Source organism: Arvicanthis niloticus, chromosome 3 (genome assembly GCF_011762505.2).
Source record: "Arvicanthis niloticus isolate mArvNil1 chromosome 3, mArvNil1.pat.X, whole genome shotgun sequence".
Lineage (NCBI taxonomy): Eukaryota > Metazoa > Chordata > Mammalia > Rodentia > Muridae > Arvicanthis > Arvicanthis niloticus.
The window spans coordinates 56,322,613-56,345,720 of NC_047660.1; the positions used below are offsets into that span (position 1 = coordinate 56,322,613).

The window sequence follows — 23,108 nt, forward strand, 5'->3', positions numbered from 1 at the left end:
GAGGGGTGATCTTTTAGGCATGGGCTGATGCAGGTGCCTAGAAACCAGAGGCACATGGGGACTCAGAACACTTCCTGCCTGACATGTAGCATTTTAAACCAGCTACACTCAGGGCCTTCGGAGAAACATTTCCTAGAATCAGTTCTGAACAGCTTAGATAAGTTGACAACAGCATGCGTGCTGGAGCGACCTCTGTGTACTAGGCAGGATAATGGAAGGACCTTCCATCCAGTCCTGGCTGCTAACTGCTGGTCCATCCACAGTCCATAGACCTGCCACCTTGTTCTGGCCTATAGAAAAAGAGTTCACTGAAACTCAGAAATGGGACTGAAATAGGCCAGGCCACCCCCAGTGCAGGACCAATAGCAATGGGGAAATGCCAGAGGCATGGACTAGAGGCCTGAAAGTAGGTTCCTTTATCAAGGGCACTGACAAAGCACGGAGGTACCAGGGGTTTCATGTTTAAATCTCTCATTTATTTGATTTTCTAAGTTATTCTAAGTATAACTTAGACTCACTGTCAGTTTGCGGGGACTCCACTGGGCAGCTGCTTCTGTGCTCAGGCAGAAGGCTGCACACTGCTTGGCTGTGCAGTCTGTGAAGACACTTAGGGGGCACTTTTAAATGAGGCCGAGTCGGAAAGCTTCAAGAAGCACCTGGCCTTTGGGTGAGACATTTAAAAATACAAACCCAGCCCTTCCCCCCCACACCCCCCATTTCAGCTTCTCTTGGTAACTTCCAAGTTGGAATGAAACCACAGCCACTGCATTTAGAATCTGCTTGTATAAGTTCTTGGTTGTCAAGGTAAACTGAACGAGCTTTGTCCCCATGGTGGAAGAAACTCAGCTGCACTCCTCCATGTAGTTGGAGACATTCAGATGCTGATCAACTGCCAGAGGAGGGGACTTCCCTGGACTGACCTGCTTGGAAGGCTCGTGCCAGATGAAAAGTGGTGGCACAGGGTGGGGGAGTGGGGGGAAAGGGGGCCTCTGGCCAAAACCATCTGTCTACAGCCTTGTCTCTTTCTTGTGGGAGAAAAAAAAACCTGGGCTTCCTGCTGTGCATAGGTGGCACTGTGAGGCAGGTCAGAGACAGGGGCACCATTCCCTAGCTCTTCATCACAGGGGGCCTTTACTTCTTTGTATTTATTTTCTTCTCTATAGAATGGACCTCCAAAGTTTTCAACGGGGTTCCTGACTCTATCTCAAGAATCAATGAGATTCCTAACTATCGTCTACCTCAAGGGTCAATGAGATCCCTGTCTTTATTTTCCCTCAAGTTCTTGGGTCTTCACTTGGAAACTCTCCCATGCACTGAGAATGCACCCTATATTAGAGAAAAACTCACCACTGCAGCCCACGTGCTGACCTCAAGTCCACAATGGCTTACCTAAGATGGCAACTCTTCTTGAGGTTTACATAGCTGGGTGGTGAATAGCCTGAAAACTTTCCCATCCCTCCTTGATGGGTTAGAACCCACAAGGGTAGAAACAGTAAGAGTTGCTAGTTTTATACAGTCACACTTGACAATGATGCGACCGAGATGGTGGGCAAGTGTTCAGCCATTTATTCTAAGCCACAGCGGCCACTGCTCTGAGAGCCGTACATTGGAATTGGCCCCACATCCATGAGGCTGGAGGGCAGTACAGCAGAGAAACAGGAGAAGCATTCACAGCACTATGCAGCAGGTGCATAGGATTCAGTCAGTCATCTTAATGCCACAGAACATCCTCACTTAGGACCGCCTCGTTACATTTAGAAGGTCAGGGTCATGAGTGGTGGGGGCCTTTGGTGGAGTCCAGTGACAGAGCACAGCAGCTGCAGAGGGGTGTGGCTAGAACCACCATGGAGAGATCCATTCCAGCTTCTAGCTTCAGGCTTACAGCACACTTAGCTGAGTCCTTGCCTAGTTTCCCAATTCCTGAATTTGGGGGGGGGGGGGAAGATACCTATAAAGTAACAAGCCTGTGGTAGCCACATCCAGATGTGAGCCCTAGGCGGCAGCTGTGCAAAGTGCCTAGTTACAATGCAGCACTGGGCAGGCACCACTGCGGGGCTAACACCTACCCCGCCCGCTGTCCGGTTAGTAAACAGTTTTTACACTTGTGTGAGATATTCCTCCTCTCCAAATGACAATACCTTGCAAAAGCCATTTAAAATGCAAGACCAATGGCACGAGACAGAAGCACACACTGAGCAATGGCTAACTGCACATAAGTGGCTTGGTCCATACTTCACACTGACATGCGCTGTGAACGAAAGGCTAAACTATCTAAATAAGAACTATACAGAAGCAAAGCACTCAAACTGCTTCTCCCACCCTTTTTTTTTTTTTTTTTTTTTTAAAAATCACCCTCTCATGTATCTCAAAGAATCAAGAGGAAAAACAACTCTAAATATTTAAATGAGATTTGAAATCTACCCTTTGAACCAATCTAAATTTTCTAAACAGTCTCCCCGGTCAGATAGTCTCAACCTCTAAAGGCGAACACTTTGAGGTATCTTTTAAATTAGATGGTACTAACAATTTTACCATCTTTTTCTAAAATCACACTAAGCCTGTGATGGTTTGTATATGTTCTGCTCAGGGAGTGGTATGATTAGAGGGTGTGGTCCTGTTGGAGTGGGTGTGTCACTACAGATATGGGCTATAAGACCCTCATCCTGGCTGCCTGGAAGCCAGTATTCTGCTATCAGCCTTCAGATGAAGACAGAACTCTCAGCTCCACCTGCACCATGCCTGCCTGGATGCTGCCATGTTCCCGCCTGGATGATAATGGACTGAACCTCTGAACCTGTAAGCCAGCCCCAATTAAATATTGTCCTTATAAGCGTCGCCTTGGTCATGGTGACTGTTCACAGCAGTAAAACCCTAAGACAAAGCCTTAGATGGAAAAGACCAGAGAGTAGCTCCTCTGATCTGGCAGTGCAGTGTGTTCTCCTCAGCTCTGTGACAGGTGGTCACGTGCCTTAGTCCTATAATAAACAACAGTCATAGAATGGGAATCACAGATCTAGAGACTGTCAGCACTGTGGTCGAAGCCACACCTTACTCAGAGATCTGACCACCTTTTCAAAGTCTTTATCAACAGGCCGTGGCATAGTAAGTACAAGGGGGGCCCCATCAGGCAACAGACACTGCTGCCCGTGCTAGCCTTGAGGGGTTGTGGGTGGGGGGGACGAAATGCTAAAAGGTGAGAATGCAGACCTAAACCCCTGAGGGTTGGTGTGTAGTTCTTGGCTGTCAAGCTGAACTACAGTTTACAGGAGCACACAGGCTTTCCTGGTAGGACCTTACTATCTGACAAAGTGGTAAATTGATTATCGTCAGTGTCATTTCATCAGGGTGCTGAGGAGCCACCTCAACCCAACCTTATTTTAAGGGGGAAAAAAAAATAAGGGCACTTTGGAAAATGCTTTTCTTTTGCTTTAAAATATAAATCTCAGCAAACAAGCTCACTTATATACAAATATATATGTATTTAAATACTATGAAAAATCGAAGCCAGAAGCCCTTCATTAATGCATATTCCGGTTACTGTGACACGTGATGTAGAGCTATTCTTTTGCTTTAAAGCTCAAATTCAAGCTTTTTAAGGATGTTAAACAAAAATATAGTATGCTTTAAAATATAACTCTGAGATGCTGAGAAGGCGATGTCTCTCCTCATGGTGATGAATGCTGTAGGCCCCGGCCGAGAGGAGCAGCCCTTAGCCAGCAGGGCAGAGGGACTCCAGGGTAGTCAGTAGGGGCTAATGTAGGAAGGGGTGTCGACATACAGATCAATGGTACCACCTACCTTCTGGTGTAACATGTTCCCACGCATAACCATGGGCAGGCACCAAAAATTATGTCAAATTTGCTCAAAACAGTATCAAACCTGAGTCCAGAGACTTCCTGCCCAGGCAAAAGGGCTGCCCTTGTGCCTACACACAATGCCACTGGTAACAGCAAATGCCATTATTCTCTGAATGTTCTTTGAGATTCTCTTGTTTACACTTCATCTCTGTCTAACTGCCTGGTGTAACCAACCTGGGACATTTGAGATCTCAAATTTCCCTCCCAACTTTATAATTTTTGTAATTTCATTAATAATTCAAACAACTGAATGAGAAACACATTATGTTGTCTGATCTTTTATAAAATGATAAAAAATTCTAAGCACTTATTCTAAAACCATTTTTGCTAAGGTGGAGACACTCAGGTGGCTCGTAAATACTTTCCTTTGGAAGAACTAAGATTGAGAGATGCTCTCCATCCACCAAGTGGGAGAAAGCTCTGCATGTGCAGTCTCCCTACTTCCCCACATGGCCGTCCTCACTACTGGTGCCCGAGCTGCGGTTTCCACAGTACAGCAAGAAAAGTGAAACCCAAGAGGATGATAGATTTGTCATTTTTTTTTTACCCAGAGAAGAAACGAGCTAAGCACTGTGCCAGCCCTCACGCCCGATGGACAAGGTCAATGCCTGGACACCTGTCAACACCAGCATACGTTTCCCTATAGGTTAATGGAGACAGTAGGTAAGTAGAAGAATTCACAGTAACACATGCATATATGGTTTTCTGATACATTCTTTTCCATCAACAGCCACATGGGTAAGGAGAGAGGAAAGGGCAGAGTCACGAACACCTTGGTCGATCTGTGGTATACACCCATGATTTTCATCACTGTCAACTTTCAATCTCTGGGCACTCCTGAGGGTGGGCTGTAGCTGGGACATGACCAGAATGGTGTGTAGGGCTACCCAACAGTGTAAAGTGTTCTACTGAAGGTCTGAATTCATCTATACAGGACTGGGAATCCACACAGGCGTGCTGGGAGCCTTAGCCTCTGCCTTCCTAATACTGTATTTCCTTCCCTTGGCAGTCATGCTCCAGTTCAGACAGATTTACTTCTGTTACTGATTTGCCACACACAGTTCTCTGCAACATGCCAAGTGACTATAGATTCTAGCAATCAACCACACCACTGATATTTGAATATTTTAGCTCTAATTCCCTTTTTTTTTTTTTTTTTTCTTTCCGAGACAGGGTTTCTCTGTGTAGCCCTGGCTGTCCTGGAACTCACTCTGTAGACCAGGCTGGCCTCAAACTCAGAAATCCACCTGCCTCTGCCTCCCAAGTGCTGGGATTAAAGGTGTGCGCCACCACTGCCCAGCCTAATTCCCTTTTCAAAGCTCTGTGATGGAGCGACCATGCAGAAAAAACTGATAGCAGTTATAGTGGCCTGACTAAAGTTAGGAGGCAGTTCATGGACCAGGCTATTAGATCACAGTGGTGATGACTTCCTGGGCAGAGATCTGCTCTCACATCATGGATGGCCGCCAGGGGTGTGGCCATGTGAGGTGCACACCACCCCTGCTTCCCAGTGCCAGGTAGCAGGAAGCTGCTTGTCCTAGGAAGCACTCTGGGTCGTCAGTGCTAAGTGTGGTTGGTATCCAGGTACAGTGGCGATTACTTCCTCTGCAAAGAGAAGCAATGATGACATGGAAGGAACTGCTTTTCTAGGAACAGAACATAAATAACAGGAGGACTGTGTTCATTCAAGTCCTTTGTGCCAGGCAACACCTGTTAGGTCAGAAGTGAGCAAGATGCTGTGGCGGATGGCATGAAGAGGGTAGGGCAAGCAATCTGCCTTTTTGTCCAGAAGGACTCTGATCAGGCAATGTCGTGACATTCCGGACAGGTGACTATGGGTGCAGGGCTTGGAGAGGCTGGTCAGTTCCCAGCACAGGCTTGCCACTACTTTGAATCCTATCTTGATGGCCCACAGTGAGTCCTTACTGTACATATCAAGCTGGGCTGACTCCCTTTGGAGGATTCTGTTCCTTTCTTAGTACCTCTGTTTAGATCACACACTGGCTTCACAGCAGAGTATACATTAACACAAAGATGCTTACATACCTGATTTTTAAAAGAGAAACTAAATTCTGAATGGTGAAGAGAGCAGGACTCTAATCTTAATGTAATACATGTTCACATACAGAGGCAAACGTAGAAAGACGCACCTTCAAGACACTTCCTCTGGAGCACAGACAGTTATGTTTGTCTTTCATGTTACAAATGAAGGAAAGTTATCAAAAAATAAAAAATAAAATAAAACAAATCCCCATAGTCAAAACACCAAAGGCTCAAAAGGCTCTCACTGACTTTTGAGAGATGCAGGCACTGCAGGGTAAGGCTGTCACAGGAGCTGTGTCCTGGCTGATGGTCAGCAGAGGCTTCTACAGTGTTTTCTAAAGAGGATGGCAAAGAATGCCAGAGCTGCAGGGACTTCCGACAGCACACCTGCACCCTCCAGATGACTCAGGAGACCGGCGGCTGTCGGACATGCATGGTTTTCCAACTCTTATCCCAGGCCATGAAAGAGAAACAGTGGCACAAAGCGTGATCATCCCCTGTGGCGAGAGACAAATGAGGCTGGGGGAGGAAGACTCACAGAAGGAGAAGGACCGGCTGTACATGCTGAGGTGGAAATGAGACTGCTTTAGGAGGAAGCAGTACCTCCAACAGACGTTTCTCTCTTTTCCTGACACAGAAGGCAATGAACACAATGCACAGCTGAAATACAGAAGCTTAAACATCCACACAGATTTTCCATATACGCAAAATAATGCAACACAGCCAGGCTGTATAAACCATTTGGTAAAAAAATATCTTCTTCTCTGTAGTATGGACAACTCAAGAGTCCTGGGAGGGACTGCACTTTCACTAGTTCACGGTGACAGTGTAGTGAGGGCACAGACTCGCCGTGAGCCTCCAGTCCTCTTCTTGCTCATAAGGCTGCTTTACTCTTCCTGTAATGACTCTGGACTCAAGTGCTTCTTCAGTGAAAACTATCTCCTAGTCCCTGGGAGAGTCATCATGACACCACTGGGGTCATGTCCCACAACTGCAAAGAGAGAAAGAAGCCAAGGATGAATTAAGATCAAACTGCACTGAGGATGAACAATACTCAGAAAGGGCTCAATTCAAAGTGGGTTTTGGTTTTGTTCCCAGTTATCAAGCAAATGCACGCAACACCAGCCTGACTTTTACATACGGGTGGCTGACATGCTGCTCCAGCTAAGGAGAATAAAGGCATATCAGATCCACAGAGGGAGAGAGGAGGGAGCACATGCCTGGGTGACCTTCCAAACAATTCTCTAAGACATCAAAAAGAAGTACCAGGCCTCTAAGTGTGGTCGAAGCTTGCTTGAAGTCACTTCTAACAACCTTATCCTACTGCTGCCTCCAAGCGAGGACAGGGTGACAAAGAGTCCACCCCTCTGTTCTGGGCCTCTGTGTGGCCTGCCACAAACTTCACAGGCCTGGATACGTACTCTTGGAGTAATTAAGCTTGGTAGGAAAAAGGCTTATGTGTTACCTGGCGACTGATTCCAGGCTTGCCTTCCAACCAACATCCAGTTCAGGACCACCTGCTTCAGAGCTTTGTGAGCAGCTCACCTCCCTCTGTGGGTCCTGATCACTGTCGCTCACACGTCACTCCTGTGACTTTTGTTTGGGACTCACTCCTTAGTGTGTGTCCACACGTGTGACAGTTAGAGGACAACCTCAAGCATCCTCCTCAGGAGGCAGCCATCTTTTTATTTTTTTTTTTAAAGACAGCTTCTCTCCCTGAGACCTGTGGCTTGTTGATTAAGCTAGGCTGCTTGAGTCCTCTGGGATACACTTGTCTGTCTCCCCAGATCTGTGATTAAAAGCATTTGCCACCATGCCCACACTTTTTAAAAAAAATAATGTGGTTTCTAGGGATGAGCTCTGGTTCTTGCAAACACTTTACCAACTGAACTATCTCCATAGCTTCTTATCGTCATCGTCATCGTCATCATCAGGCTAGCCTCAAACTCACAGAGATTAACCTGCCTCTGCCTCTGGAGTGCTGGGATTGAAGGTGTGCACCTTCAATAGTCAGGCTCTACTATTGCCTTTTAAAGATCATATCCTGTGCATTGGCGTGGTGGGTGCAGCACGCTCCCAATGCTCACTTCCAGGGGTAACCTGAACACAGCCTTACACTCTTGATCCTGCTGTCCGCATCCAAGGCCCACAACAGAAAGCATAACAAGATGGCATCTTACCTTAATCACTTTGTCAGTTCCAGAAGTCAGTAACCATCCCCTGGTTGCATCGAAATGCACATGCACAATGTTATGCTTACTGTCATGGAAGGTGGCTGTGGGTGCGCGTCTGCAAGGAGCAAGACGAGAGTCAGGGGCGGACACATGGATGACAGCGATCCAGGCCAACCTGAGATTCTAAGTGTTAGCCTAATGGCTGATGACTGCTTCGCTGTTAGAAATGCTCTTGCTTTCACTCCTGGGTGATCTGTCACATGCTATGATTATTGATTTTGTATGTGTGCTTGCCTGTGCACATTAGTGTGAGTGTAAGTGCACAGGTGGAGACCAGCTCTCCAAGCCGATGCTCTCCTGTTAACTTGTGGGATCCAGAGGCTGAACTCACACTGTCAGCCTAGGCATGAGAGCCTCTACTCACTGAATCTTACTGGCTCTGATGCGTCATTTTACAAGGATAACGAGGTAAAATGATTCTTCTGGCCTCCAGAATAGAAAAGATGAAGCCCCCGAGTTCCTTCAGGAAATGGCGTCCACGAACATCTCTGCCTGTGCTTTGGAGAAGTCTTTTACAGACCACAGTACCTGTGCCAAGTCTGTGTGTAGGAGGAAGGAATATACTCTGGCCTGGACTATTTCTTTTTTAAAGGTGTGGTTTAAAATGACACCACTGTCTGTCTAACTGAAGGCCATCTATGTTTTCTTCTCTTTCCCACTGGTGTAACTACAAATAGAAGTTTAAAAAATGGTATGCTAAAGCTTCCATAAGCAACATATATATATATATATGTATGTATATATCAAGCTACATAAATATCTTAACACACACAGCATTGACTGTTTTGTGTTCTTTGGCCTATGGCTTTGTTGCCAATTTTAGTAAAGCCTGTTGGCTGCCTTGACACTCTAGAGGCAGGGTCTAGCATGCTTGCCAGAGAAGAGGCAGAAGACCAGAGGTGGAGCTGGGCAGGCCAAGTAGGCCCCCTCATCATGGTTCAGGGTCTCTATACTGCTGTGAGCTCTCAGAAGATGGCCGTCTCTTCACTCTAGTAGAATCTACAGGAAAGACTTTCAGTAGTAAAATGATCACTGTAAATGATTTGGCTTAACTTGAAATTTCTTAGACCCAGCTCTGTCTTTATTAAGATGAAGATTCTAAGGCCCCCTGCAGTTTTCTCCAATGATCAAAACTCTCATTAATCTCATCATGTGCTCGAGAGGTAATCAGTGCACATGAACAACCACTTTGCCAAGGACATCTTGATGTGTATTTGACAGGGTGACATGATCTGACTGTACTACAGGAAGCCGGGAGGACCGGAGACTGGTTATCCACCAGCACCCGCTGGCCGCAAGTTGTTTCTGTGCATTTTGTTAGTGTCTGGGGTAGTTTTCAATTCTCAGAGTTGCTTGTTCCAAATCAGAGCTAAGATCTCAGGACACCAGGCAGAACGCACCAGCAGAGAGGAGGGCATCTGGGACTATTTCCATCTTGGGAAAACGGTTTTGTCCTTCCTGGAAACTAACATTTGCTGGAGCCATTGACTGGTCCAACATCTGTAAAGACACCAGTCTGGGCACCAAGATGAATCCTGGCCTTGGCTCCCTTGGAGATTCTCAGTGAGAAAGCTGGCAGCTTTGCTTTTGAGCATCTGCTTAGACATATGTCCTGAGATTATTAAGAGCCCAGCAGGGAGCTCTTTGGGCACATGACCTCTTCACCTGCCTCTCTCTCATAACCACAGGGATGTCTTGTGGCATAGGGCTTTTACTGCACACTTCAGTCTATACTGTACCCAGCAAGCCAGGCAGGTGGAATCTCTCAGGAGTAGAATTCTCAGGCTGGGCTTTGTCCATAACCCGGAGGGTGCAGGGTGTAGGACTTACTCTTCATCTGTGATGGCCTCGTGGCAGCTGTCGCAGACCCGCACTTCAAACTCAAAGCCCATGAGTGGGATGGAAGAGCGCTTGGAGCTGCACTTGCCGCACACGGCCTTCCCACACTTCCGGCAGTGGTGCTGGGAGAAAAGGGAAACAGGCTGCCGTGGCTCTGGCTGCAGTCCTGGCACACTCGTAAACAAACTGCTCTTGGGTAAGACACCAGGCCAGAGTGCCTGGAGCTGGCCATGATAGCACAGTCTTACAGTCCCTGCATTAGGAGGCTGATGCCAGGCGACCACGTGTTTGTAGCCATACTGGGACTTATTTGTGTCTTAGGTAGAAGGGCTTGGTTTATATTTGACAAAGAATATTTAACATGATTGCCTGTATTATAAAGTGCTAAAAGGACTGCAGTTCTCCCCAGTAACTCACTTAACACATACATATACATGATAGACACCACACACACACACACACACACACACACACACACCCCATAACACAATGCAACAGTGTTCTGGAAGCCACCAAGAGTTACTCCAGTTGTGGTATGACAGCCACTAGGCAAGAATTGCCTCTTTTCATCTACAAACGAAATACTGTGCAAAAAAGAAACACACTTGCGGAATAGTCGACTGATTATATCTGCCAAGACAGAGTAATCAGCCCTTAGTAATTCTGCATTACTAGGTCTGTCAGATGATTCCTGGGCCAGAAGGCTGAAGACCAGATGCTCCAACGTTTTGAAATAAGGAACTGTCTAGATGTTCAGTGGTCTATTTAAATTGGTTGAGTTTTAGAAGCCACGCTTTGTGCTTCCCATATCTTTATTTAACTGAGTCATTCTGGATTTCTGATGGGGTTGAAGATTTATAATCTCACAGCCAACCCAGGCTATTTACTTTGAGAGGATGGTTTTCAGATGCTATTCATTCTGAAGAGAGGACATAAGCCAGGTTCAGAACTAAGTTTTTTTTTTTTTTTTTTTTTGAGAGAGTTGGTAGTTGGTGGAAGCAGAGGGCAGTTGGTAGAGAGAGAGAAGATGAAGAAGACCTTGACCTAGGAAACCGCAAGTTGTTAAGAGCTCTTTTAGCCGGGGAATAGTGTAGTTTAATGGTAAATCTGCCCAATCTAGGCATGCAGCATTCATTTGATATTTATTGACTTGTGTCTTTATTCTATGGACTCCCTATGGGCAGGAGATTTACCGAAACACACACACACACGCACACACACACACACACACACACACACACACCATAACACAATGCAACAGTGTTCTGGAAGCCACCAAGGGCACACCAGATTTCTATTCCCTTTGACTTTGGTCTCAGACAGAGTGGGCACTTATGGGAAGTGTGCCTCCCCTCTTCTGGTCTTCATTCTCCATCCTCTTCAACACCACTGCTGTGAGCTACACAGAGGAGACACACAGTGGCCAGATCTTTGTCTGTAGCTTCAGCAGTGTTCAACCTAGGTGACCTAACATTTGATTTCCACGGGGAAGAGCAAACCAAACCATAGAATCAGAGTTTGAAATGCTGTTATAAAAAAAATCTTAAACAACTGAGTCAGAAGAAGGGAAAGTGACTAATTAAGAAGTAAACATGCTTGTGTAATTTCATGGACGAGAACTAACACAAGCTAATGTGACACCTCTAATGTTGAGGTGTCCCCCAGTAGATGCTATTATTGTTTTAAAACTTCTTAGAACAAACCTCTAGGAAGCCCCATATACTAGGCAGGGGCTGCAGTAGACACGGAGGCGTCACAGGTGTGAGGCTGCTTACTCTATTCTATGACCGCTCCCACGACAGGGAGGGATACTACTTCCACAATTACACAGTTAAGTCCCCTCTAAATAACAACTTTAATAGAACACATGTCACCTACCTGTCTTAGCCCAATTTTCTTACTGTCCCACATTTGCTTGAAGTTCCAGAAGAAAGGCTGGTCACACTTTTGGCAGGAATCACTGTCCAGCCACTCAGGGGTCTTGACAAATAAAGCACAGAGCAGGTCACAGTGAGAAGTGGCATGGACAAGGGAACCATGCCACACTTACAGATCTGCATGCTTACACTTGCAGATCTGCATGCCACACTTACAGATCTGCATGCTTACACTTGCAGATCTGCATGCCACACTTACAGATCTGCATGCTTACACTTGCAGATTTGGACACTCATCAGAAACAGCTGACTCCTCAAGCAGTCACAAAAGCAGTTACAGAAGGTCTGTTAATTGTCAGGCCCTGAGGAAAAGATACAGTGGTGGATAAACAGAACCTGGGTAGAGATTATCAGCTGCCTGGGAAGATGTCATGAAAATATTATTAGTAATCAAAGTGTCTAGGAGTTTAAAAGCCTAAGGAACGCAGAGTGCTCGCGGCTCTGAGAGGCTAGGGCTTGGTAAAGTAGACTAGAGGCTATGACATAGGCCAGAGGTCTCTGTAGAGGGCAAGTCACTGAAGCAGGAAGGGAGGAAAGGTGGGGGAGGGGGTCTGAATGAAACTTTAGCACAGTTGGTAGGCTGATGGAGAGATGAGGCTGGAGGGAGTGTCCAGGGTCATGCTTTGCAGGCTCCTGACCACCATGCTGAGAAATTCAGTCTCTATTCTCTAATTACATACTTTGATGTCTAATTGCACATTACATATATATGCAATCTCGTCATAAGTAGTCTAAATAAGTCAAACAGGTTTTAAAAGCATGTTTCACTTAAAAATACTCCTTAGCAGACCTTATGTGTGTGTGTGTGTGTGTGTGTGTGTGTGTGCTCTGTACATGTCACATGTGTACATGCATATATGCTTGGTGCATGGGTATGCATGAGTGCTGTATTGGGGATTGAACCTAGGACCTCATCTTGTTGAGTAAGCACTCTGCCTTGAGCTATAGAAGGTTGGGGAAGAACTCAAAATGGTTCTGAGACAGAAAGTGGAGACAGAATTGGACTTGTGTTACAACAGTGTTTGCATAAATTTACATACACACATATACACTATGTATAGTTATAGACATTTACACATACATACATACCTCTCACACATATACTACATACAACCATACACATATACATACATACACATATACACCATACAAACTCTTATACATATATATGCATACACACACAGTCATATTCTCACAAATATACAAACAACTAACACACACATCACTCATTCACACATACACCACACATACTCATATACATACACACATACACATAAACCACATACATCTCACACATACATTAACTCACTCATATATATACATAAACACACATCTCACACAGACCACATATTCTCATACAAACACACACATATACCATGCATGCTCATATACATATATAGACACATTATACACACTTACATATATAACACATATATAATACACAAAAATATACAAACACATACATATCACAAATAAATATACAACCCTCCCCAACACATATACACCCTCCCCAATCACACATACATACTACACACATACACCACATACTCATACAGCACAAACACACTCACATATCTGCTGTACACATGCATCACACATACCATACACATATTCACACATACACCCACAAACATCTGGGTGTCAAATGCATTACAGTGGGTGTCTATGATGAGGGCATTCAGGAAAAAAAAAATCAAAACATTTAATAAAATTCTATTTTATGTTAACAGAATTTTTGTAACTGTAGAAAAAAACAGAAGGATGAATGTTTGCCAACATGGAGAGTCTTTGTTAGTTACAGATTTTGTAAATATGGTGGTATCCTGAGTCACAGACCTGTTCTTTATTTGTTAATGAGTATTCTCTGACTCATATTCAGCAGGGTCCTCCCTCTCTGGCCCCACACTGTCCTCCATCTACAGATCCTACCCGACTGGTGCTACTTTCCCATCAGCACCGATCCACCACAGAACCCACCCCCTCACCTGCTCTTACTCCTGTTGTGTCTCTGCCTGTAAAGCCCATGAACCTCCTAGTAACAACATGTGCAGGCCCCACTGAAACCGTCGGACCGCTAGTCATAACATCCCTTCCAAAATACCCAGCACTGTCATTCTGTCTCACTAGTGTCGACTAGAATGTCAGTATTACCATTTAATAGTCCTCGGAACTTTCTAGAAAGTCTGTCAACAGCACTTCAGGTTAGAACAAACTTCATTATTGCTAGCACCCCACAGCCTCTGCCATAACTAGGAAGCAATTCCCAGATGCTTATAGAGTATGGTGTTTGCAAAAGATGGATGGAATTGTTCCCATTGCTCATCAGCGCTTCCAATTAACAGGATCTTAAACCCATCGACAAGTGCTGAATGTTCATATATATGCATGTCAAAATGGCTCAAAGCTGGCTCCCAAATGCCTACTTTCATCTTTGGAAACAACACAGTTATATTCCTTTGGGTTGTTCTTCTATTTAAAAAAAAAAAAAAGCCCACAAAAGCTAAACCTGACTATCCCTAGCTCAAAGCAAGCTAGGGCACAATCTCTAGTTCTAGGGGAGACTGCCCAACATGACCAGCACGCTCGAGCTGCAATGATCCTCTGCCAGGATATGGATGGTGCCAAGTGTAGTTTCCAAAAGCAATATTCTACATTTCTCTGCTTCCTACCAGTAACGATCATTTTAATTAGTTGCTAATAGAACTCCTGTGGATTTACAGTCCCACAAAATAAGCTGTAATCTTCCTAAGCATTTAATTCCTGGCATTTGAGGGCACTACATTGTGGCTAACTCCAGTGGCTCTCTTGGGATGAGGTTGGGTGAGGGGATGGAAAAACCTGGGGAAATACCTTTTGTCTTTATAAAGTGTGCTTTTCTCTTTAATTCTAATACCTTGTAAGGAATACAGGACAAGAATGTTGACTGCCAAAGGGAAAATTTACTCAGAATAATTCTAGGTCAATAGAGAATGGTTAACTTCAAAATATTTGTTCAGGGAATATTCAGTAAACATATTAGTTGTTAAAATGCTTATAGACTAAAACCAAAAGTAATTTAAAAAGTGTTATGGTAAAAATTTAAATCTGTGCTTAAGAAGACAAAGTCTCATATCTGGGGACTGTTTAGAACATGACAAACAGTCACAAGAATATGTATTTCCATTAAAACCAACCTAAGGGCTCTTCTTCCTTGGGATTTTTCTAATATATGACACAATGTATCTTATTTCCTGGTTTACTCATTATAGAAATGAACAGGAGAACAGAGGCAGACCTTCAGGCCTCACCTACCTCCTGCCTTTCCACATCCATGTTCCAGACAACAATGCCACCATCACCGCCACATGAGATGAGCTGTCGTGTGTGCTGCGCATAGGAGAGGGCCTGGACTTTGTCACTGTCAAAGAAAACATGGTTGGAGCCATTTTGGGGAAGCAAGTAAGAGGCTCCACAACAGACAACACCATCAAAGCCATCAATAGCCAGACAATAGCAACAAGTCACCAGGGGAACTTATAGACCCTTCGACATGCTAATGGTCAGACCTAATATGAGTTTAGATGCTGCCTTTGCCTTTCCAGACCCAGGAGAAAGTACTTTTGGTCAGTTACCAACAGTCAAATAAGAGATGATGGCTGACTTCAACGTAACATCTTGTTAATCCTCCCTTAAATGAATTTCCATGTTGCAGGGGAAACTGGTGCATTTGCTTGCTAGTCTCTGAAATGCTTGCATAAGGCAGGTCTCATCTGTCTCTAGCCTCCCTCCTCCTGATTTTCTCCATGAAATAGCAGTTATCTTGGTAATTATTACAATTAAATAAGTAATTAAGGGGCTGGAGCAATGGATCAATGGTTAAGAGTATTAGCTGCTCTTCCAGAGGAAATGGGTTCAATTCCCAGTACCCACATAGTGGATCACAACCACTGTATCTGTGGGGAATTGGATGCCCTCTTCTGGCCTGCATAAGCAGCAGGCATGCACATAGTGCAGAGATAAACAGGTAGGTAACATATTCATATATATAAAATTTAAAAGTGAGTAATGAAGACTATGCCAGTTGGTGTCTGTGGTAACACAGACTTGTAATTCAGCACTGGAGAAACAAAGGTGCTAGGATCAAAGTCCACTGGCCCAGACCCTCTCCTGACTTTTACAACATACTTGAGGAAACCAATGAACCTTGGTTTAAAACACTGATACAATATTCATTTTTACATTAAAATGAGAATAAAACAAATTCATTTGAAAACTGCAATGAGGATTCCATTCATTCCATTTGGACATTTATACATATTACGGGGGAAAAATAAATTTCCAAAACAGAAAGAATGTGGAGGAAAAAATCCACTGTTTGATGTTCTTAAAAGTTCTCCTACTGTCAAGCTTTAGTAGGAGCTGATGTCCAGTCTTCCGCATTCATCAGCACCACTCAGCATCCAGCCCAGGAAGCCCCGGAAGCCCCACTGAACACTTCAGAGGGGAGAATTCCAAGTGGTCCCAGAATGAGGGGTAGCTTGGAAGGAGGTGCTCGGTTCTGTTTTGTAGCATCTAGGAAGTCCACAGAGACATTATGGCACGGGCTGTGCTCCTCAGCTGCAGCTGCACAGTGAAGAGGACATTTTATCTCATAGCCTAGCGGGCAGAGAACTTGACTAATGAATGCCCTTGATATTTTAAGAAGGGAGGGAGATAAGGGGTAATCTCTTGGAGAAAGGCTCCACTGCTTACACTGGTGTTAGGCTCACTCAGTGTTTATGTTAAGATAGGTACTACTACTTTGTAGTCAGTGTCTTGACTTAGCCAAGTCCCCTGACTCAGCAGCACCATTGATTTTGACTTTTCACACTAAATCACTATTCAGAAAAAATATAATCTTCAAGATGTTTAGTGTCAAGACTCTCTCAAGAAACTTCCCAGTGAAGCCCTGAAAAACCATAAAGATCTGGTCCTTTACCTTAAAAGGAGATACTACACCCAATTTTATTCCATGATACTACACACAACTGTAGTATATGTTACTATTTATTTGTAGAATCAAGGTCTGTCTTGGGGCCAGTAGCAGAATGCTACTGGTATATGTGAGACTCTAGGTTCAAATCCCAACATCATGAAAAGAAAAAAAAAAAAGTTCCAAGGAGTCTGGAACTTGGTATAGCCCATCTTGTGAGACCATGCTAAGCCCCTAAATCTCTATAGGCTACAAGTATCCTTCGAGTTACTCTCATGTCTGTCTGATGGTCAGGCCAGGCTTCCACAAAGGACGGCTTCAGAGCTTCAAGAAAGAGATCGTATGCATCAGTTCTTTAAAACACTGTCATTGTGAAGAAGAGACCCTTGGTCACAGGCTACCGAGTATTACCACACTGTTTAGACAGTGTTAAGACTGTGCAGTGGACTAATCAGGATTCCCTTAAACTTGGGGAACTCACTTTGTTCTGGTTACAGATGGTACCATGAACAGGCATGACTAAACCAGGATACAGCAGAATGCAGCTTGCAGCTTATTCAGAGAACAAGATGTAGGCCTGTTGCCTAGAAGCCTGTTGATGTTCTAATATTTTATTTTCTTGATATGTCTTTCCTCTTCCTTTAAGCATGTCTAGCCTACAACATAGTAAATTCTACTTCTATAATCTATATAAAAACATTTAAATCTCACACCTTCCAAGCTGTTAAGACTTCCTTTAATTTTCATGCTAATAGTTATTCAATGGGTTCTACAACTACTGATCCACAGGGACTGGGGAGATGGATCAATCAGTGAACTACTTATCACACAAACATGAGGACCTGAGTTTGGGTCCCCAAAGCTCACATAAAAAGCTAAGCATGCTTCCCAGTGCTGGGGAGGCAGAGGTAACAGATGATAAGGTCTATTTTCACGCTGTGTCAGTTGTGAGCTCACACACTTTTCTGGGTTATTTGATTCTACAGGATCTGTATTAATAGTACATCTGACCACTATTTTACAACCCTGTATCATAGAAAACTGACAGTACCAAAATCCCCAGTGAAGAGACCACTATCCTCGGTCCTGATCCACACCTTGAAGAAGCCAGCTGTGCATCCATGCTCACTAACTTCAGCCCTCTATGGGAAGGGGTGTGCATAAAGAGGTCAGCCTTGGGTACCATGGCTAGGAAGTCTTCCACCTTGTTGTTGTTGTTGTTATTTTATTTAAGGCCTTACTGACTGGGCAGCACCACCCAGCCATGTCTCTCTGCTTCGCCAGCACTGATTATGAGAACACACTGCCATATCCAGTTTTTTACATGGGTCCCAGTGATCAAACTCAGGCCTTCAGATCTTTGTGGCCAGCACTTTACTGACTGAGCTGTTTCCCCAGCCCTCACTTTAGCACTATCTGTTGCTTGTGTATAGATTTTCCTTTGAACTACTTGTAACATCTAAGCACTTTTCCTCCTTCCTTCCTTCCTTCCTTCCTTCCTTCCTTCCTTCCTTCCTTCCTTCCTTCTTTGTTTTGTTTTTTAGAGACAGGGTTTCTCTGCATAGCCCTGGCTGTCCTGGAACTCACTCTGTAGACCAGGCTGGCCTCGAACTCAGAAATCCGCCTGCCTCTGCCTCCCAAGTGCTGGGATTAAAGGCGTGCACCACCACCGCCCAGCAGCACTTTTCTAAGTAACTAATGACTAATACAAAATAATTCACATTCACTCAAAAAGTCATGCTTTTAAAAGTATGGGGTGCCTCCATTCTGACATTCAAGGGCAAGGGAGAGAATCTATCCTCTATCCAGCTGAACAGACTTGAAACCATGCTTGTACCACATTTCATTTGTTAAGGCAGTGGCTCTCAACCTTCCTAATCCTGTGACCCTTTAATACAGTTCCTCATGGTGTGCTGATCCCCCAACCATAAAATTCTTTTTGTTGTTACTTCGTAAGTGTAATTTGCTACTGTCATGAATCACAATATAAATATCTATGTTTTCTAATGGTCTTAGATGATCCCTGTGCTAGGGCTGTTTAACCCTCAAAGGAGTTTTGACCCCAGGTTGAGAGCCGCTGTGTTCAGGCATCCTGATATATATTATACATCAATGATCTTGTGAAGCCAAAAAGTCCTTCAGAAGGAAGTGTGTCATGGTTCCCAGTTCATGGCTACCTTCGGGGACACTATGTCATGAGGCTCCAGGACTGTTATTCTTCCACACAGGAGAGTGGAACACAGTGGTGAATGCCGGCCCTTAGGCTTTGTAATAATCTGCTTGGGCATTTCCTAATTTAAGGCTTGACAGTTTAACTACCTCGAGGTTAAAGACTAGGCGAGGGAATGAGCAGACATCGCCTTTATCGCCATGTTTCATCTGCTACCACCTTCTCAGGCTTGATGAGATCTGTATAAGTCTGAACTAGTGATGGAGATGCATTTTTGATAACAGCGTGGTGTATTAGATGATTCCATCATTTTGTGTACAGACCTAAAGGGTATAGCCTAGGTTTGCATTTTGGCTACACTGAATATAAGCACGTACAGCTTGTCACTGTGCTCAATTCTACTGGGGCTTCAAATATGATGCCATTTGCGTGTTTAACAGTTATACGTTTTTGGTTTTTTTTTTTTTTTTCTGCCCTATTATGTCCTTACAGGACCAGTGGTTAGCTACCTCAAGAGGTTGGCAAGAAGCAGCAGAACAAAAGACATGTGGCACTGTCTCAATAGCGTGGCTGGAGAGGCCCATGCCAGCTTGCTCCCCAGTCCCTAAGGTCAATTACATCGCTGATTTGCATTAACTCTGACCACTAGTCATCCTGGGGCAGGGAAGGAAAACCAGGAATTGTTAAGGAAGAGGCAATCTTGAGCTTAAGCTGAAAAGAAAAACATCAGCAGAGTAAGCAGTTGTCACACACTTGCTGGTGTCCACCCTCACAGTTGTCATGCCTGGCTAGATGCTTGCTGGTCAACACAAGGTCGACTGGCTACTGGTCTAGCCCAATACACAGGGCAGGTTGGAATCAAGTGTTGGGTGAGGTTTACAATATAGTATGTGTGGTCTCAACTCTGCCCTCCTTAAGCTGTCAGGAAGACTGGACTGTACAGTTTATAGGCTTCCTGGCTTGGACTTTACAATGTCTGGCCTCACTGTCAAACACTCACTTACACTCTCTATGATTTTATTTTTTTTCCTTTGTATTTATTCACAGCCATTTTCCCCATGTGAGTTCAGAAGCACTCCCATTGGCTTGAATCAGGTATAGCTATCTGCCTTTGTGTACATGGAGTCAAGGTGGCTGTTACTATGTTCCTGTCTTGCACCTTCTGGTGTAGAGGTCCTGCCAGCATGCCCTGTGCCTTTGCTCTGCCCCAGCCAGGAGGCTGCTGTGAGAGACATTATGGAGAACTAGTAGCAGTCTTACTTGTGTCCTTGGAGCTCGATGGCTGTCCCTTTTCTCCCACCGATGTCCCACATGATGACAGAGTGATCAGAACTACCTGAGAATAGCACACGCTGGACTGGGTCCCAGCAGAGTGCTGTCACCCCTCCTAAGAGAAAAGATACAACCTGGTGTTAGTCATGGAACAATATCCTTGCCACAAAATGGGAATGTGAAGGTATCAGGACCCACACAGTCCCTGAACAAAGCATTTGTTAAATAAGTGGGTGAGAAAGCCCCAGAAAAGAAAACTTGCTCACCAAAATAAAAACCAAATCTTGAAGCATTGGCATCCATTGTAATATATCATAAAATCAATACTATAAACAACAGGACAACTCACTGGTATAATTGTAAAAATGGGAATATCACATTATTTGGAAGTCTTAATTGTGTTTTCTTAACTAATACCTGCTTCTTATCCTGACAATAACAAATGGGAAGAAAATGAGAACTGAAATGCTCAATTAGATTCTTTTCTTGACACATAGTAACTACATATTTGTAGGGTACAGTGTGATATTTTAATTTATGTATACATCATATAAGGAGCAAACCAAAGGAGTAATTGGTATATTCATATTATCAAACATTCATCAGTAATAATATTCAAAGTCCTCCCCAGCTATTTTGGGGATATACAATACCATTCTGTTAATAACAGTTACCCTATGTGCAACAAAACACCAGAATTTACTCTTCTTAACCACAACTTAGTGCCCAGTGACCAACTGGGGACCACTGCTCTATTCATTACTTCTATGAGGCCAACTTCTTAAATTTCCATGTGAGATCATGTGGTATTTCTCCTGTGTCTGGCTTATTTCACTTAACACAATGTCATCTAGCCCATCCAATGTAGTTGACAAGTTTCATCCAATTATATGGCATGATAGCTCCATCACGTGTATAAATTAGATTGTCTGTTCCCATTTTTTAGTTATGTAAGGTGTGAGGAATTCTACCTCAAAGGGAGGCAGCTATCTCTGGTATACAAACTCTATTTTACTTGAATATAACCCTAGTAGCTGGATAATGTGGAATTTTATTTTTTATTCATTTGTTCTGAGACAGGGTGTCGCTATGTAGCCTGACCTCAATCTTTGGGTGATCCTCCTGCCTCTGTCTCCTGAGTTCTAGGATTAGAAGCATGTGCCACCATGCCTAGAAGTAAGCTTTAATTTTCTGAAGCCCCTCCCTAATGCCTTCTATAAAGGTTGAATCAATTTAGAATTCTCCCAGTGTGCAGTGCCTTTCTCCACAGCTTTGCCCCGCTCACTCCTATTTATGAACACCATTTGTCCAAGCCAAGGCTTCTGTTGTTGTGACACACCACCATGGCCATGACCTAAAGCAACATGGGAAGGGAAGGGCTCTACCATTTTCCACTTCTAACTAATAGTCCATCACTGAGGGAAGTCAGGACGGGACTCAAACTGGGCAGGGACCTAGAAGCAGAAACTGAAGCAGAAACCATGGAGGAAGGCTTACTCAGTAGGTCTGCTTTCTTGTAACACACAGGGCTGCCAGTCGAGGGGCAGCGATGTACACAATGAGCAGGGACCTCCCACATTCATAACCACTCAAGAAAATGCATCACAGGTCAATCTGGTATGGGCATTTTCTCAATTGAGACGTTCTCTTTCAAAACGACGCTGGCTTGTGTGAAGTTGACATAAAACTAGCTAGCACACTGTTCTACCTGCAGAGAGATGACACTGGTTATTTTCATGTCTTTATTTGAGAATACTGTAATGTGTTTTTATATTTGAGTATTAGGTATAATCAGGGACAATATCAGAGGTAGAAATTTGGGGCCTTGAGTTTCCAAATTCTTTATAAATCAATTATATCCTAAGTGCTAGGATCCTTGTCCTATGTAGCTTTAACTGTCTACCTGACACAGCCTAGAACAATGGTTCTCAACCTTTGAGTCATGGCCCCTTTGGGGTTGAATGATCCTTGTTGTATATCAGGTATCCTACATATCAGATTATTTACATTACAATTCATAACAGTAGCAAGATTAGCGTTATGAAGTAATTCTATATGGCTGGGGGTCACCACAACATAAGGAACTGTATTAAAGGGTTGCAGCATTAGAAAATTGAGAAACACTGGTCTAGAGTCATCTGAGAGGAAACACCTCAAGTCAAGATTATCTAGACTGAAGTGGTATGTGAGTATGTCTGTGGGGGAGTCTCTGATTTGTTAAAGCAGGAACCTAGTCCATGGTGGGTGTCACTATCTCTAGTCAGGTAGTCCTGAGATACACACAACAGCTGGCTGAAAGTGAACCAGTGAGCAAGCCAGCAAGCAGCACTGCACCACTGTTTCTGCTTCAGATTTATGCTTGGGTTCCTGCTCTGACTTCCTTCAATGATGGACTGTGACCTGGAAGTCTAACCTAAATAAACACTTTCCTCTCATAAGTCATAGTGTTTTAGCAACAGAAAGGAAGCTAGCGCACTCCTCACATATGAAGCGGGAATGATGGAACCACTGTGGTCGCTACTCAGGACTTCCCGGATGAGAATTGACTGGATCAATTACATAGGACTATGCTGTAGGTGCTCTAGTGTGTGGCTACCCAGTATTATGACAGTTTCTTCTCCAGCAATCTCCTTATAAATCAAATTCCTCAAATACTGAGAATAGATACAAATTTCTATAATGAAATAAACACATAGCAAACAAATAGCTAGGAATGTCAGAAACATTCATTTTTCAATATTACTGAAAAATACTTGGAGAAAATTAAATAGCTTCATGTTTATTGGAAGCTGACATTTTAAAAGT

The 23,108-nt window shown here is 44.0% G+C and overlaps 1 protein-coding gene across 3 annotated transcripts in view; it reads right to left on the minus strand.

Annotated features, from left to right (window-relative positions):
- Nucleotides 1-1,543: 1,543 nt before the first annotated feature.
- Wdfy2 (WD repeat and FYVE domain containing 2) overlaps nt 1,544-23,108 on the minus strand; it is a 138,086-nt gene continuing 116,521 nt past the window's right edge. For all 3 annotated transcript variants that reach the window (XM_034498059.2, XM_076930872.1, XM_076930873.1), the window contains exons 7-12: nt 20,292-20,418; nt 15,202-15,307; nt 11,852-11,953; nt 9,965-10,095; nt 8,081-8,189; nt 1,544-6,891 (exon numbers count right to left, since the gene is read on the minus strand). In XM_034498059.2, the coding sequence (XP_034353950.1) occupies nt 6,862-6,891; nt 8,081-8,189; nt 9,965-10,095; nt 11,852-11,953; nt 15,202-15,307; nt 20,292-20,418 (605 nt within the window). In that variant the 3' untranslated portion in view covers nt 1,544-6,861. The remainder of the gene's footprint in view (nt 6,892-8,080; nt 8,190-9,964; nt 10,096-11,851; nt 11,954-15,201; nt 15,308-20,291; nt 20,419-23,108) is intronic.